This window comes from Aplidium turbinatum, chromosome 10, assembly GCF_918807975.1.
Source record: "Aplidium turbinatum chromosome 10, kaAplTurb1.1, whole genome shotgun sequence".
Lineage (NCBI taxonomy): Eukaryota > Metazoa > Chordata > Ascidiacea > Aplousobranchia > Polyclinidae > Aplidium > Aplidium turbinatum.
Genome location: NC_137481.1, coordinates 26,440,899 through 26,457,627, shown reverse-complemented (window position 1 = coordinate 26,457,627; position 16,729 = coordinate 26,440,899). Strand labels below are relative to the sequence as shown.

The window sequence follows — 16,729 nt, the reverse complement described above, 5'->3', positions numbered from 1 at the left end:
CATTCCACCACCACGTATCTCCTCGATCCATCCTGCCTTTTGTTTTCCCACAAACTTCATTGCAAGCTTGCAGAACTCCATTGGATCCCCATAGATCAGTCACATCGTTGTGAACAAGACTTAACTCTTTTTTTAAACCTTTCTCTTGTGTCGGCATATCTTTGATCAGTTTTCTGTTTTCCTGCACACCAACCCAAACTCAATTTCAGTATCATTTCCACTTGCATTGAAAGTAACTTTTATTTCTTCCTCTTTCTTAAACCAGGTATTAGCAACACACAGGTCCCTTTCATCACAAAACTCATGTAGTCACCTTCCATCGCGATTCCTTTTCCCACGCCAAACCCTCCATGGACACTTTCAAACCCATCAATTTGTTTGCCAACGTGCCAATTAAAGTCCCCAAGACCCAATACGATTTCCTGATCACTTCTTGTGCTCCATTCATGGGCTATTTGGGAAGATGAAGACAGCCTCTACGTGGCCTTCCCTACAAGTAACTTCGACCAGAGCTAACAAGCACTAGAAGCGAAACCAATGTCTTCACCACGTCACACGACAACCGTGCCTACTCGGCCAATATCGAAGGGTTTTCTTCAGCAAAATCAGCCATCCTTGCTGAACTCTGCAAGCAACATCAATGCAATGTCCTCTGCCTACAGGAAACCCACCGAAGTGTTACACACCACAGGCCAAGAATAATAGCCGGAATGGACCTCGTCAGCGAAATCCCTCATGGGAAACATGGCAGTGCTATGTACGTAAGATCTGGATCACGCATTAACTCAGTTTCGTCCGATGATAGCAATAACACCGAATGCCTGGCTCTCCACCTCGATGGAATAGACGTAACATCTGTCTATAAGCCCCCAAATGAACCCTTCATACCAAACGATCTGATGGTGCAAAATGGCAGTACGCCTGGCTTGTTTATTGGTGATTTCAACAGCCACAGCTCAAGCTGGGGCTATAGAAACACCACTAAGGATGGAAAAGCTGTTGAAAAATGGGCTGACGATAATAACTTGCACCTCATGCATGACCCCAAGTTACCCCTTCCTTTAACAGCGGAAGATGGAAACGAGGCTCAAACCCGGACCTCATCTTTGCAAGTGACTCCATCACTATGGGCTGTGTGAAGCACATATTGGATCCAATCCCACATACTCAACATCGCCCAATCCGCCTCCGAATCAAGGCAGTTGTTACTCCAAAGGATGTCCCATATCAACGACGATACAACTTTCGAAAAGCTAACTGGAAGGGATTTACTTCAGATCTGGACTTCCACATCACCGATTTACACACGTCATCAGATAAATACCCTGACTTCATAGAAGCTGTACGAAGACCGTCAAGAAAAAAACATTCCTAGAGGCTGTAGGACACGTTACATCCCTGGTCTGAATTCAGACTCAGCAGACCTCTATGAAGACTATAAAGAAAAGTTCCAATCAGATCCTTTCTCTCACTTTACAGTTGAAGCTGGAGAAAACGTGATAGCAGCTATCGCCATCGAAAAGAGAAAAATGTGGCAAGATATGATCGAATCCACAGATCTGTCTCATAGCAGTCGTAAAGCCTGGAAAACAATTAAATTGCTGTCGGCCGACTACACTAAACCAGACCACCACTACACTGTATCTATCAATCAAATTGTTCATCAACTCCTTCTAAATGGCAAAAGCAAAAATAACATGAAAAAGCAGTCTAAACCCCGGCTGATAAGACCTCAAAATAAACGCAACCCTCGTCTAACATCTCCTTTCTCAATTGAAGAACTGAAGAAGGGCATTGAATTTCTGAAACAAGGTAAATCTGCTGGATTAGATGGAATTCGGACTGAACAAATTAAACATTTCGGTTCAATCGCTCTCGGATGGCTGCTAAAGTTTTACAACAACTGCCTCAGCTCTTACCAAATTCCTAAGCTATGGAGAAAAGCCAAAATTATTGCATTGTTGAAACCAGGAAAAGACCCAACTGACCCTAAAAGCTTTCGTCCTATATCTTTGCTGTGTCATTTGTTTAAGTTGTTTGAAAGGCTGATATTAAACCGATTGCAACCTCTCATAGAAGACCAACTCATTAATGAACAAGCAGGTTTCCGACCTGGTAAATCCTGCACAGGACAACTCTTGAATCTAACACAGCACATAGAGAATGGGTTTGAAGAGGGTTCCGTCACTGGAGCTGTCTTTGTAGATCTATCTGCAGCGTATGACACTGTCAACCATCGTTTCCTTATATCAAAGATCCTCAATATCACCGAGAACTTTCGATTCACTAAGCTGATACAATCATTGCTTAGCAATCGCCGTTTCTATGTTTATTTTTGTGGCAAAAATAGCAGATGGAGACAGCAGAAAAATGGTCTACCACAAGGGAGTGTTTTAGCCCCCATCTTGTACAACATTTATACAAATGACCAACCAATCCATCCTGGTACAAGAAGCTTCATATACGTTGACAATTCGTGTATAACAACACAACACAAACACTTTACTTCCGCGGAGAGAGTACTCAGCGATGCTCTGGATGGGCTGACAACATACTACACGGACAACCACCTGCGTGCCAACCCCAATAAAACCCAAGTCTGCGCATTCCACCTTAGATCCCGGGATGCATCACGCCAACTAAACATTTCCTGGAATGGAACTAAACTGGCACACTATCAATCCCACATACCTCGGTGTCAAATTAGATAGGTCCCTCACATACAAATCCCATATCGAAAAAGTAAGAGCTAAGGTGGCTTCTAGAAATAATATTTTGCGGAAACTCTGATTGGGGTGCCCTCCCTGACACAATACGGTCAACTGCTTTAGCCTTATGCTATTCGGTTGCAGAATATGCTTGCCCAGTGTGGGAACGCTCAGCACATGCCAAGAAAATTGACCCCATATTGAACCAAAGCTGCCGTCTGATTACAGGTTGTCTCAAACCAACCAACATCGCTGCACATTCTGTCTGGAATTGCTCCCCCCAACATCAGAAGAAGCGTGATCAGCAGAAAGGAAAGATCTTGTCAGGACATAGATTTGAGACACCCACTGTATGGCCAAACTCCAGCACACAGGCGTCTGAAGTCAAGAAAAAGTTTCCTTGCTTCAGTTGTCCCATTAGGTCATGACGATGCCGCCGCCAATGTGCGGGTTCAACTATGGCAGGAGAGACTGGCAGCCAGACCGACATTGGCCAATATGGAGCTCACACCCATGGAGAGCCTTCCTCCCGGAAAACGTGAACCGTGGAAGTATTGGCGATGCCTCAACCGCTTAAGAACTGGTATTGGCAGGTGTAACACCTTGATGAGACACTGGGGGTATTCCATGGGGAGCACAAGTTGCAAATGCGGACAGGAGCTAACGATGCAACATCTACTCGAATGCCCTGACCTAAAAGCAAGGTGCTCTGCACAGGATTTGGCCGAGTTCAACGATAGAGCAAGAGCCTGCGTGATGCTCTGGGCTACGGCCGTGTGACACACGATGAAGAAGATGGGCTATTTTGTCATAAAATCAAATTTTTTGCATCGTATCTTCCACTTTGTGGTGCATAATTACAGATTACTCTTATACTCGACCACCATCATTATCGCCATTATTCTGTCACTCTATCTACGAACTTCAACAACATTTTCACATAGCTTTTTCACCAAAATCCCAACTCCTCCGATCCTAATATCATTGCCTGACCACCACAGCTTGTATCTCCTTCCTTTGACACCCAAAAACCTGGCTCCTTTGTTCCTTCAAAGGACTTCCTGTGAACAGCAAACATCTATCTTACTCATGCCCAGTTCTTCACTCACATCAGTACCTGTACAACACAAGCTTCCTACATTTAGACTTCCCAGTGGTACTCCTGAATTTTTAACAGAAATGTCAGACCACCCAGAGATTTTTTGCACCCCCTGCCCATGTAAGGGCTGTCGGAGACTGGGGGCCATTCCTTTTTTAACACTTATCATTAGGATTTTTGGTGCATGTTTTTCTACAGGGAGCATGCCCTTGCTTACACCCAACCTACCGGATGCCTCTGCATGACAATTATGACCGGATGCCTCTGCATGACAATTAACGAGTTTGGCCAACCCGGGTTTGACTTAAGTTTTCCTTCTTGAATGATGTTGCCATTGTAGCACGTAGCTGTCCTCTGCCTGCGCCGCCAACCTGCCTGGCATGGGCATCAATGTCAGTGAGGGCCAGAACTACCAGCGGGCTGTGTTCCGGTGCCAACTGGCCCAGACCTGGGGTAAGGTGCTACCTCTCCTCCTGACATCGAGGATGCAGTTGAATGTCATACCCGGGACATAAAACAAGTAAAATTCAAACACCACAATTAGCAATCTCAATATGTTAATTGCTTTTAAATGTAATTACCAATTTTTTTATGTCAACTGGTTGGTATGTTGCTATGCAACATACGTATTTTCGTTTGTTTTGTGAATAAAGATGTTTAAATTTTTGAATGTCATAATTTTTAACTTCTAAGAGAAATATCATATACAGGCCTCGAAATTCACGGCGGACACGGCGAACATGTCCGCCGTCACAGCATGTGATGTCCGTGGGAAGTACTATCTAGATCGGTCATATTTGTCCGCCGAGAAATAACACAGGAACTAGCGATACAAATCGTCATTGCATAGCACAAACAATTGTTGTGAGAATATAATTTTCCGCGCATTCTAGCGCACATCTACAAAATGTGAATACTGTATCCCTTAGCTTCGATTCAAGCAGGAAAACTTTTGATTTTTACGTTGCTTCAACGATTGATGAGTATGACATTGATTCAGCGTAACAAAGGTGAATTCTTTGCTAAGAATTGATGGGAGTACAGGTACTTCTACACTAATCACGCGCAACTTAGTTCAAGTCTTACGTCACAATGTCTGGCTTTGATCTCCGAGTAATGTTGATAAGGCACGGTTGGTTACAAAATTTGTTGCGTTTTGATATACAGTAAGAAAGAAAAGGCAGAGGGAAAATTCACTTTTGCTCACATGACACGCAAAAATAAACCTAAAGAAAAACGCCTAGTGAAACTTTACACAGCAGAAAATACTAGCGTTAGTGTAGAAGTTTTCCGACTCGTGTCCAAAGCATTGTGACGCAAGAAGCCATATGACCTCGTTGCGTGGAAGTTAATCGGTTATGCAGCGTATTAAGCAGCTACACAGCATATACATAAGTTACATAAGTACATTGCCGCTACAATTTTTGTTACTGTTTTCTTTTAAGAAACTTATTAGCATGAATGTTTTTACTTCTGTTAAAGTAAGCCCTTTTATAATAGTAATCTCAAAAGGGTATTATAAGTTGGGCATTAGTCTGAGATATGTATGCTGCTGCTTGTCGGCTGAGATATGTATGCCTCTGCTTATCGGCTGAGATATGTATGCTGCTGCTTGTCGGCTGAGATATGTATGCTGCTGCTTGTCGGCTGAGATATGTATGCTGCTGCTTGTCGGTTGTGATATGTATGCTGCTGCTTATCGGCTGAGATATGTTTGCTGCTGCTTGTCGGCTGAGATATGTATGCTGCTGCTTGTCGACTGAGATAATATGTATGCTGCTGCTTGTCGGCTGAGATATGTATGCTGCTGCTTGTCGGCCGAGTTGTGAGAGTACATGCAAGACACTCTATGTCTATAGGAATGTCAATGTGACAGTGCTGGAGAGCATGTGTCTGTCTTAGAACACTTGTGGGCATGCCAAGCTGATTAGCCTTTTGGTGGCTCCAGCTGTATTGTGCAGGATTGCATTTACAACTGCAGTTGTCAGACATAAATTGTAGATCTTCGAAATGGAATTAGCTGAATTAACTCCAGTTTGAATATCAGCAGCTTGGCCTTTTCTTCAAAAATACTATTTCATAATGTCATCGTTGTTTTATATTTAACAATTGATCTTCATATTGAGGATTTGGTTGTAGTTTGATGAAAATATGCACCAAAATCAGTTTAACTTGCCAGGCACCACAGGTTGGTTGTTCATCAGTTCTGACTCTGTGCACTCTAAAACCTTTCCAACTCCACAGCTTTGATTGCCAATATATATATTAACTGCATTTGATGTAATTCCTCTCTGCCTGTTTTTTTTTGCATGGCATTGATCATGGTTTGTAGTAATAAAAGTATTCATTGTTTTTACTAATTTATATTTAATAAATATTTGCCGCTTGATTTTAATCTTTTGGAGATTTTTGTTTCCACATTTTATTATCTCAACTCGCATGACGTTGCTCGCTGCTCCAATTTCTAAAATAGCCTTGTGTGGTAAACCAATATTCATGTTAAAAGTTAGCTTTTGATAGGTTTTATTGAGTCACAGTAACCTTTAACATGGTAGCTTGTGGAAACATAAAAAAGTTTAAAGTCATTGGTAACATGTTGCCAGGTGCACTGATTCTGTTTGACCTTCTCTGTCATCAAAATGATCCATCGAAGCAAACAGAAACTCAATCAAATGTTTTTGATGCATCATCGCAACCATTTGGCATGCCAAACCAACCTGAAAAGTCTGAACCACTTGAGACCACTTTGACACTAGAGGGCGTCCTGGAGCAGCTACATTTGGACGGTTTTCTAACTAGCTTCAACCAGGAGCAGATTGATATGGACACACTGGTTAGTTTCACATAGTCATGTTGGCATGGAAACGTTTTTGTTAATAAATCTACACTCTACTGCAGGGGTCACCAACCCTTTTTGCATGCGGACCACTTTGGCACTAAGGAGAGCTGTGGTGGGCCACGCTAATCAAATTTTAGGTAGGTTGACTCTTATACTAGAAAAGAGCGCATTACGTACCCACGTACTCAAAGAGCGCATTACGCCTATTAAGCATTACATGTTGTTAATATTTATCTTAGAATACCGCAGCAACGAAATTAGTCGAACAACTCTACTGCCAGGCCAAGTTCCTTTAACTACACTTTTGACTTCTTTAACAATGTCTAATAAACGAAGCCACTTATTTTGCGCACTTAAACCGAAACGAGCGGTTTCATCAGAATATTCATTGCCAAGCAAGAGTGGTGTCGTCACTTCGCTTCACAAAAGATATCTTGCAATTAACAGTTTCAGTAAACAAGGAAATGTTTGGCACATCGCAATACAGGCAACAATAGTGACCTGTCAACATATCAGCAAAAAATAGGCTCCAACAACAGGGAGAAAGAAACCAGGCACCATAAAACAGACGCTTGTGGAAGCACCGAAAAAACGTTTCTATTGTAACTCATGAACAGTGTTGCCTCTAAAAAGCAATGAGTTGGTTTTTCATCCTTTTTGAGAGAGCCTATTAAACCGTCTTTCCTTGATGATATTAGACAACTGTCACTTGCGGTGCTTATCAGCATGGCAAGAATTGTCGATTAACAACATTTTGCAGTACTAAGCTAGCCTGAATATTTTCATAATACAACCAGCAAAAATCTTTAAATTAATATATATAATATTTTGCCAATTTATTGCAAATTGAGTTGGCACACCGACCTATTTTGCCAACAAAAACTTGCATAAAGGGAACACCGCTCGCAAAACACAATAACGGTGAAATGCACAGTAGTCTTTACATGACATTTACAAACTTAAAATAAGCAACCCTATGCTCACAGACAATTTCGAAATTCGAAAACAGACGTTTTAATCAACCACTGGGACAGTGTGGTTGGACATCGCATTGGAATAACTTTAAGCGACCCCCACCTAGAACTACAATCTGATTGGTCGTTTGGTGGAATAAGGACCCCACTTTTTACTTTTTTTCATTTTGACCCACGTTTCACATTAAGTACTTCCCGAACCCTTTAATATTTTGTATTGATATTGATATTCATTTCATAGAGAATCTTGTAAACAACATTTCAACCAAATTTCAGCCAAAACCAATCAAAAATGGGGTCTTGGCGAGGTTTTAAAATTTTGGAAAATCTTAGCTGAGAGCAGGAAACGGACAATTTTGGATGTATATGACCTTGGACATTTTAGAGTGACAATGTGAACGATGTTGTTTTTTCAATATTTGGCAGAAGTGCTATCACCTGTAAAAAATTTGGGTTGTTACCTAATTTGGTTTAGCAGTAATAGGGCCTCAAACATGGCCAAAAATCAAAGAAATCGTGTCCCCTTGGCAGACCCCCCCCCAAACTAAATGCTTCATAACTCTGGTGTTTTTCAATAACTTTCACTCAAATTTTGCAGGTGTTCATCATATAGGTAGAATGGGGTGACTTGGGACACGTGGGTGACTTGGGACAGAATTTACTACATCAGTTTGAGCGCCAAACACTCAGTTCAACTTCCACGCAATGCTGCAAAATTTACACCACATATGTTATGTACACATAGTTTCTGCTTAAGTGAGTTTAATATTCATATAAAAGCTAAGTTTTCCATGAATCTGTGCTAACTTTTCATTTTTTTTATTTTTTTATTTTTTTGCTTTTGAGGGTACCTGAAACAAATTTATCAAGTTTGCCATATTGCCTTGCATGAACTTGGAAAAGTGTATATTGTTTTTGTAGACTCATTCATAGCTTGTCACGCCAGTGTCGGAGCCAGGTAAGAGCATTGTTTGTGATGTTTTTGAGGTCGTTGTCATCACATGAAGGGCTAAGGGGGCAGTTGGTGAGGATGTGCTTCATTGTCTGATTGTCTAGGCCGCAATCACACATTGGGTCAGGAGTCATCTTCCATCGGAAAAGATTGCTTTTATTTCTCCCGACTCCGCAGCGGGCTCTGTTTAGGCAGCACCACTCTCTTCTCTCAAGGGTGGGAGTTTGTTGTAGACTTTCGGAAGGACTTGGGATGGCAGGATGTTGTGTCCTATCGGGCTCAGAGGTCCACATTTCTAGTCGTGCAGCTGTCGCGCTTGTGTGTTCCAATGGGCCGACTTTGATGAAGCTTTTGCGTGACTTGAGTCTTGCTGGGATAGGTTTGTGTTCATAGAGAGGGTGGCGTTGGTCGGATATTTGTTTTACTCTTTCCTTTTTTGTAGTGACTTCTCTTCGGATATGAGGTGGGGCTATAGTTGCTAAGTTATAGAGGTCGGCGATTGGTGTTGGACGGAGTGTGCCAGTTATGATTCTACATGCTTGGTTTAATTCGGAGTCAATTACTTTGGTGTGGCTTGACCTAGCCCATACTGGAGCGCAGTATTCAGCGGTCGAATAACAGAGAGCCAGTGCTGTTTGCTTCAGTGTGTGCTCATCTGCTCCCCAGTTTGAGTTTCCCAGCTTTTGCAAAAGGTTGTTGCGAGCAGATAATTTTTTCTTAAGCTTCAGTAGGTGTGTCTTATAGGATAGGGTCCTGTCTAGTGTTATGCCAAGGTATACAGGAAAGGGGGTATATTGTAAAGCAGTGTTTTCCCAATTGATGATAAGTTTTTGGCTAGCCTTATGATTGTTCAAGTGAAAGCATGTCACTTGGGTTTTGGAAGGGTTTGCATTTAGGCTCCAGTACTTGTAATATGTGGAATACTCGGAGAGTGCTCCTGTTAAGGTCTTTTCTATCACCGAGAAGTTTTTTGATTGGGTAGCTAGGCAGAGGTCGTCGGCATAAATGAAACGACGTACGTTGGGGGGGTTTTGGTTGATCATTGGTGTATATGTTAAATAAGATAGGTGCAAGGACAGAGCCTTGCGGCAGGCCATTACGTTGGGTTCTCCATCGGCTTTTTCGACCATTCATCTCAACAAAAAATCGTCTATTTGTAAGAAGTGATTGGATAGCTTGGTTGATTGTGGGGTTCTTGATGACTTGATCTAGTTTAAGAAGCAAGGCCCTATGGTTGATGGTATCATAAGCGGCAGATAGGTCTACGAAGACGGTTCCAGTGGCGAGTTTCTGTTCGAATCCATCCTCTATATATTGAGTTAGGTTTAATACTTGACCGCAACAAGAGCGCCCTGGTCGAAAACCTGCCTGGTCATGTGTAAGTTGGTCATCTACTTGCGTTGAAATCCTATTTAGTATGAGGCGTTCGTATACTTTCATGAGGATGCATAAAAGTGATATTGGTCTATAGTTCTTTGGGGAAGAGGGATCTTTTTGGGGTTTCAAAAGAGCTACTACCTTTGCTTTTCTCCAGATCTTTGGTATTGTTGCACCGGCCAGACAATTGTTGAAGAATTTTAAGAGCCAGGATTTTGCTTTCGTACCAAAATGGAGGATCTGTTCAGTAGTGATTCCATCTAGGCCTGTTGCTTTACCACTTTTCAAGTGTTTGAAGGCTACCTGAAGGTCTGCTGGTGTAAAAAATTGATCGTTGGTTTCCCTTTCTAGTAAAGTATCGTTTTTGTACCTGGTGGGTTTGTGGTATCGGTGCTTGGCTTTGGTCTTTCCATTAAGGAGCAGTTGGTGGGCGACTTGGTTTGGTGTGACTGCTGCGAGGTTATTTTGCAGTTGATTATCAGAATTTAATTTTTTTATGGTAGCCCATGCTTTCTTGCTATTGTGGCGAAGGTCAGTTGACTCTATCATTTTTCTCCAGCGCGTTTTTCTTTCTTCATCGAGTTTGTTGAGGACTGTTTCGCCAAGGTTCTGAGCTTCTTGGCTGAAAGGATCCTGGTTGTATTGGTTCAGGTATTCTTCATACACTTCTTTGCTTTCAGTTGTGAGACCAGGTATGTATTCTTTGCGGCTTCCTCTTGGTATGGTCTGTTTTGAGACCTTCCAAACCAGTTTTTGAAAAACAGCGTATGATTGGGGTGTGGGGGGTATATTGTCGATTTCTGCGTCTAGTACTTGTGTAAAGTTGTCCCAGTTAGCTTTGCGGAAATTAAACCGTGGCAGTGGTTTGGAGATTCGGGGCTGAATTACTGGGTTTATGTTGATGCATACTGGGAGGTGTTGGGACTTGGGTATGGGTTCGAGGATTGTTCTTTTATAGGAGTTGATGTATTTTGAGCTAACAAAAGCAAGGTCGGGATTATAGCCTTTCTTCCATCGGGCACTGTGGAAGGTTGGTTTGTCTTTCGGCGAGTAGAGCAATGAGAGATTATTGTTGGAGGCCCACAGTTCGACCAGTTCTCCATCTTTATTGCTGCTGCTGTATCCCCAGGCAATGTTGTGGCTGTTAAAGTCCCCTATTATGAGGCACGGTTTGCTGTTGTCGATCCAGGTGTTATTTGGCCAGGAAAAAGATTCTGTGGGGGGTTTATATATTGAGAAGATTTCCAATGAATTAGTTTTTATGTGCAAAATTTCTAAAGCACCCGTTGTTAGGTTGGCCGATCCGAGAATCGCTGACTGTATATATATATTTTTGTAGACTGTATAGTTGTGAAACCATCACTGATACTCAAAATGTTTAGAAAATCTTTTTAAGGTGCAATTTTTACCCCCAAACTTCACCCAAGTGATCATGGGGTGACTTGGGACAGCTACTCACTTTCATACTGATCACAGAATTAGTCTTAGGAGTAGCAACTCTGTTGAAATAGCAATTATTACCAAACTGAATATGAATTTCTTGAAACTCACAATTATAAATGGGAATGATTCATGAATTCTTCATGTTAAAACTGGCTGACATCATTTTGCAATTACTGCAGGTGTTCTCTTTTGATTCTAGTTGCTCGTTTCCATAATTATTCTTCTCGTTGCCGTATTTTACAAGCAGGTTTATGAAGCAAATATTGTTCTTGAACTTAAAAAGTGTGGGAGTTTGCATATTGAACTCATTGTAAAATTGTGATATTTTTTCGTTACAGTAACCTTGTAATGAATTTCAAATGCAAAAAATTGTTTTTTGTTTCACCTCTGTTGTAAATTATGATCTTTTTATGGGGTGTAGACTTGATGCAAATTAATATTTGGTGTTATTGTGATTATGACTGATTTTGTCAGAGTCTTGTTAACCTGGTTTTCTTAATCTGCAACTGCAGTGCAAAAACGAAAAAAATAGGATATTTTGTGTCATATCACAGTTCTGTGTACAGTATGTGTGTGCTTAAAATTAAAGATCATTCTTTTAATCAGTTTTTTCTGGGGTTATGAAATTTAAAAAAAAGGCATTACTGTCCCAAGCAACTCCATCCATGTAACTGTTCTAAATCTGTTGTTTTTAAATACTTTCCCAAGTCACCCCCACCCGGGGTGACTTGGAACAGGCATGTTTTTTTTTTAAAAAATCTTGGAATTGAAGAAAACATTTTTGATCCTTATTTCTTTGTACTCACTTCAATCTGACTCATAGAATGACCTATGCTGAGGCAAAGCACAAAAAGACATTGCTAGGATATTTGCAATCAAAGTTTAAAACTGTCCCAAGTAGTGAAAAGATGTGTAATACTTAAATTTAAAGAAAATTGGAGAGGTTGATTTTTTTAACTGTGTGAATTGACACGAAATGGCCTTACAAGGGTATGTTGCATGGCACAAAATTTTGTAAATCTTAGCTCACTCTCACACTAGGATAAGCTGATTTTTGATGTAATAGGCAAATAATACCCTATGAACCAGGAAAGCCTACATGACAGTTTGGTTAAAGAATTTAGTATTTTCACCAATCGAGGCAAAAGTTTGGCACAGCACTTCATGACTGACTTGTGTTGCCCCAACCAAAATAGCCATGACTGAACAAAAATAAATACCCAATAAAACTAATTTCCAAGGAAGAACTATAAGATGAGTAGTTTTGAGACAAAGTACAATAATTTTAATTTCGTTTAAACTAGAAAGTCTTGGTTTAATTAACAATTTTCATAGTGTAATGCTCTGTTTAGTCTAAACCACAAAAAAAAAGTAAGTCCAAAATATGAAGGTAAAATTTTACACCAACTTACGTTTCGCAGCCTAGACCAAGACAGCAAGCAAAAAATGCATTGCAGTTGCTGTTGTCACATCACAAAGGAACCACTAAGTGCGCTAAAGCATTTTTTTGAGTGTATTAGTTAACTTAAAGAAAAAAAGTTACGCTTGAATAAAATCAAACTGACCGGTTTGATTTGCCCCGAACTACCCTACAATGATACATTTTGTACGTCAGATGAACGTTTGAATGATTCAGAGCAAACCAAATTAAATAAAATAAACCAATTATTCGGGACTAAATAAATTTACGGCAACGTTTTAAACTGTGTAAAAATGGGCATGAAGTCCGTTCAGTGTCCATCAAGATAATGAAGATTTATAGTAAAACTTCATTGATTTTTCTATAACCATCATTACATGTCAAAAGCTTTGTAGGCCCAGTTTATTAGTACAATAAAATGCAGACGGTGGCTTTCAATACAGCTTTTAGGTGTATATTTGCTTGCATATAAATTGTATACTGCATGTACACTTAAATAAATACTTGTCTATGCATATGGTAGAACAAGTTTTCTCTTGCACAGTTGTGTTGCCTGTCTGGAAAAAATTCCCTTATATATGGAATCTTTCCTTGGAAGAAGTATTGTCGGGCATTTCATGTTAAAGCATCTCATCCTATTGCAGATTCAATTTTGAATTTATTAATGAAATAGGCTAAATAAATGTAAAAAAAAAACAACTTGATCATATGGAAATTGCCCTCTCCCCAGTCCTTTCCCAGAACGATTTAAAAATCTAAAACCAGGATATTTTTCAAACCTGACTTGATCTAAGCTAAATCAAACAAAATCACTTTTAAAATTTAAAAAAGCGAAATTACACCACGTCCCTGCAAATGTTGTGATTGTTGTTCAATTAAAGGACATTGACATTTCCTGATAATTATTTTATTGTCAATCACAGTTCATGTGTTCCGAAAGTGACTTAAAGGACATCGGCCTCCCCCTGGGCCCACGCAAAAAGATCATGGGCTTTGTGAAGGAATATAGTGAACGGGAAGGACATCGAAAGGCAGCACAGCAGACGGCCACTGACAGTGAACTGGCGACGGGTCCGGAACCAACCAGCCAGAACTGCTTAGCTGCAGAGGTATAATCAACATAATCTCAACAAAACAAGATTTGTACATTCATCCAAACTTCTGTTTTGTGCACCACCCTAAAAGCGTTCAACAGTTAAAAAATAATTCGGACTTATCCTGTTTAGGATTTCGGCTCCATCATATCCTCAGCCATGAACGTGCATGTCGACTTTCAACAGTTTGACAGTGGAACTGGCCAACCTGCAGTCTGTTACCCCAAATTGGAATTCCAGCCCCAAGCGCTCTTTGCTTTGGGTTCTCCCATAGGTAAGTCAGCAATCGTCCATAAATGCTGAAGTAGATCTATCTAGAGGGGATTTTAGTGATATTTTTGGCTAGGAAAGCACTATATCGGTGCTCTGCTGTAATACAACAATGGATTTCAGAATTATTATTGTAACTGTCTCCGCCGCCAATGTAGCCAAATCGTTTGGCAGCCGCTGGCTTCGATCAGTCTTTCAACAAGGTTGATAGGATCTCCATTCTGTTTTGTCCTTTGCGATGTTTTGCAATCGATGGAGATGTGATTTGCTGAGCAGGGATCCCAGGCCAGCTTTTCTGATGTCAGATCTCAGCAGTTGTAATAAGTTGGTACGGTGACGTCCGGTTCGGCCTTGGTACTTTTTGCTGCCAATTGTCGCAAATTCAAGGGCTTTCTGGGGAGGTGAGTCCTGGTGAAGTCTCAGAAGATGTCCAAACATGTTCCATCTCATGGTGGAGATCTTGCAAGATAATGGTTCATTGTTGCATATTTTGTAGAGGTTTTTGTTTGAGATAAGACTGTTTGGCCAAGTATGACCAGTTATGACACGTAAATGTCTTGGATGACAGGCATCCAATCTTTCAAGACTTGCTTTGGTAACAGACCAGCTATTGCAGTTGTAGATCATAATTGGGATGCAGTACGCGTTGTACAATCTTAGTCGCAACTGCAATGGGATTCTCGATCTCTTGCTCTATAGTTTCCAGTATGATGTGAAAGCGACATTGCCTAAATTGCAGCGAAATTTGACATCGACAGTGCTGCACAATGATGATCCCAAAAGTTTGTGTGTACGCCATTTTTCGTTTCCCCGAATCGGTAGGCTATCAGCGGCAGTTTCATTTGTGTCTGCAAGAAATATGTGGGTGAACTTTTTGGATTCAGCATTAAGGCCTCGTACATTCCATGTGCTGATGGTGATTTCCCATGGTATAGTGCTTGGCCTTGAGAGTGCTTGTTGAAAGTTAGACATCTTTCCGAAGGTGGGCCGAGGGTTTATCCTTTTACCACCCACTCGGTGTTTATGCGGCTGTCAGCCCGCAAGCCTAGACGATGATTAGCTTCCTGAAAAATCAGTACTGACAGGGTGAACCGCGAGAAGGGGATCGTCTTTCCCACCCTTATGACGAATTATAGCACATGACTAGGGAACTGTGTTCCGAAAGTTCGTGTAATTCGATATTGCCACAACTAACTCGCAGCATCAGGCTTAAACAGATCGTTAGAATCTACACTGTGAAGTAAGCAATGACCATGCTGCTAAAAGCGAAACTCAATCAATTGCAAAATGTCCTAAGATCTCCTATAAAATTAAAAAATCTATAATTTTCGTCCGAAACCAACACTCCAATGGTGGTTGTCGATGTGAAGTGAATGTTGAGAAAGTTTTATCAAAAGGACACTCAACAAAACAAGACAATGTGCCGATACTGTGAAGTGTACTTTCAGAAGGTCTTTCCTCTAATACCTTCACAATGCACTCCAGGCAAGAAAAGGCAACATTTATGAAAATTGTTTTTTCTTGAAGCCTACGTGATTGTTTTTTGACCTACAAGCCAAATATGGAGAGCTTTAGCTCCAAGGTATTTGATTAACCTGTACACCTGTGGAAGACCGGCCAGCTTGACTATATATTAGGGTGATTCATAAATTGAAATTTTTTTTAATTCAATGGGGCACCCTCTTGTATTGTGTCAATACCATGGTCAATACCTAAAAAAATAATCCTGTCAAATTTTTAGAGCAATCGAAAGCATTTTTAAGGTCGCTACCGACGTTGAAAGCTGCACATAATACACACATGGGTCATTCCATGTCAACTCAACAGGGTGTGCAAGCTCGATCCTCTTAGATTATCTTGAAATTCACACTAAAGTTTCATATTGATGTATAATGAACACAAAAAAAATTTCAGTTCATTATCTCAAGACGTTTAGAAGTTACAGTCCTTCAAAGTCACCAAGGTCCCTCAAAATGCGTTCGCATGTACATTTTCCTCCATGTTTGGGTCTTCATAACTTTTAATCTAAAGCATTTACAAAGCTGAAATTTGGTATTCTGATTAAGAAGCAGCCCTAGTTTTCATATCTACCACCAAAATTGCTAATTTTAAATTATTTTTAGATATAGAACCTTTCAAAAATTAAAAATTTTTATATTTGAAAAAAAATTATCAATTTTTGATGTTCGCTATCTCCCAAACCAATAGTCACAGAACTACCATTTTGCATATCATTAATCTATACTAGTTGATAATTAACCCCCATGAGACTGACACCAAACAAATGTGAAATTATTGAAGTTTGGAGGGTGCAAAGATGAAGCCCGAACCATCTTTACACCCTCCAAACTTTAATAATTTCATATTTGTTTTGTGTCAGTCTCATGGGGGTTAATTATCAACTAGTATAGATTATTGATATGCAAAATGGTAGTTCTGTGACTATTGGTTTGGGAGATAGCGGACATCAAAAATTGATAAAAAGTTTTCAAATGTAAAAAATTTCAATTTTTGAAAGGTTCTATATCCAAAACTAATTGGAAATTAGCAATT

The 16,729-nt window shown here is 40.4% G+C and overlaps 1 protein-coding gene across 1 annotated transcript in view; it reads left to right on the top strand.

The window, feature by feature from the left end:
• Positions 1–16,729, top strand: part of LOC145778027 (triacylglycerol hydrolase DDHD2-like) — an 89,791-nt gene that overhangs the window by 46,043 nt on the left and 27,019 nt on the right. Inside the window, exons 10-12 of the mRNA XM_082589418.1 lie at positions 6,411–6,640; positions 13,736–13,921; positions 14,039–14,180. Of these exons, the coding sequence (XP_082445544.1) occupies positions 6,411–6,640; positions 13,736–13,921; positions 14,039–14,180 (558 nt within the window). The remainder of the gene's footprint in view (positions 1–6,410; positions 6,641–13,735; positions 13,922–14,038; positions 14,181–16,729) is intronic.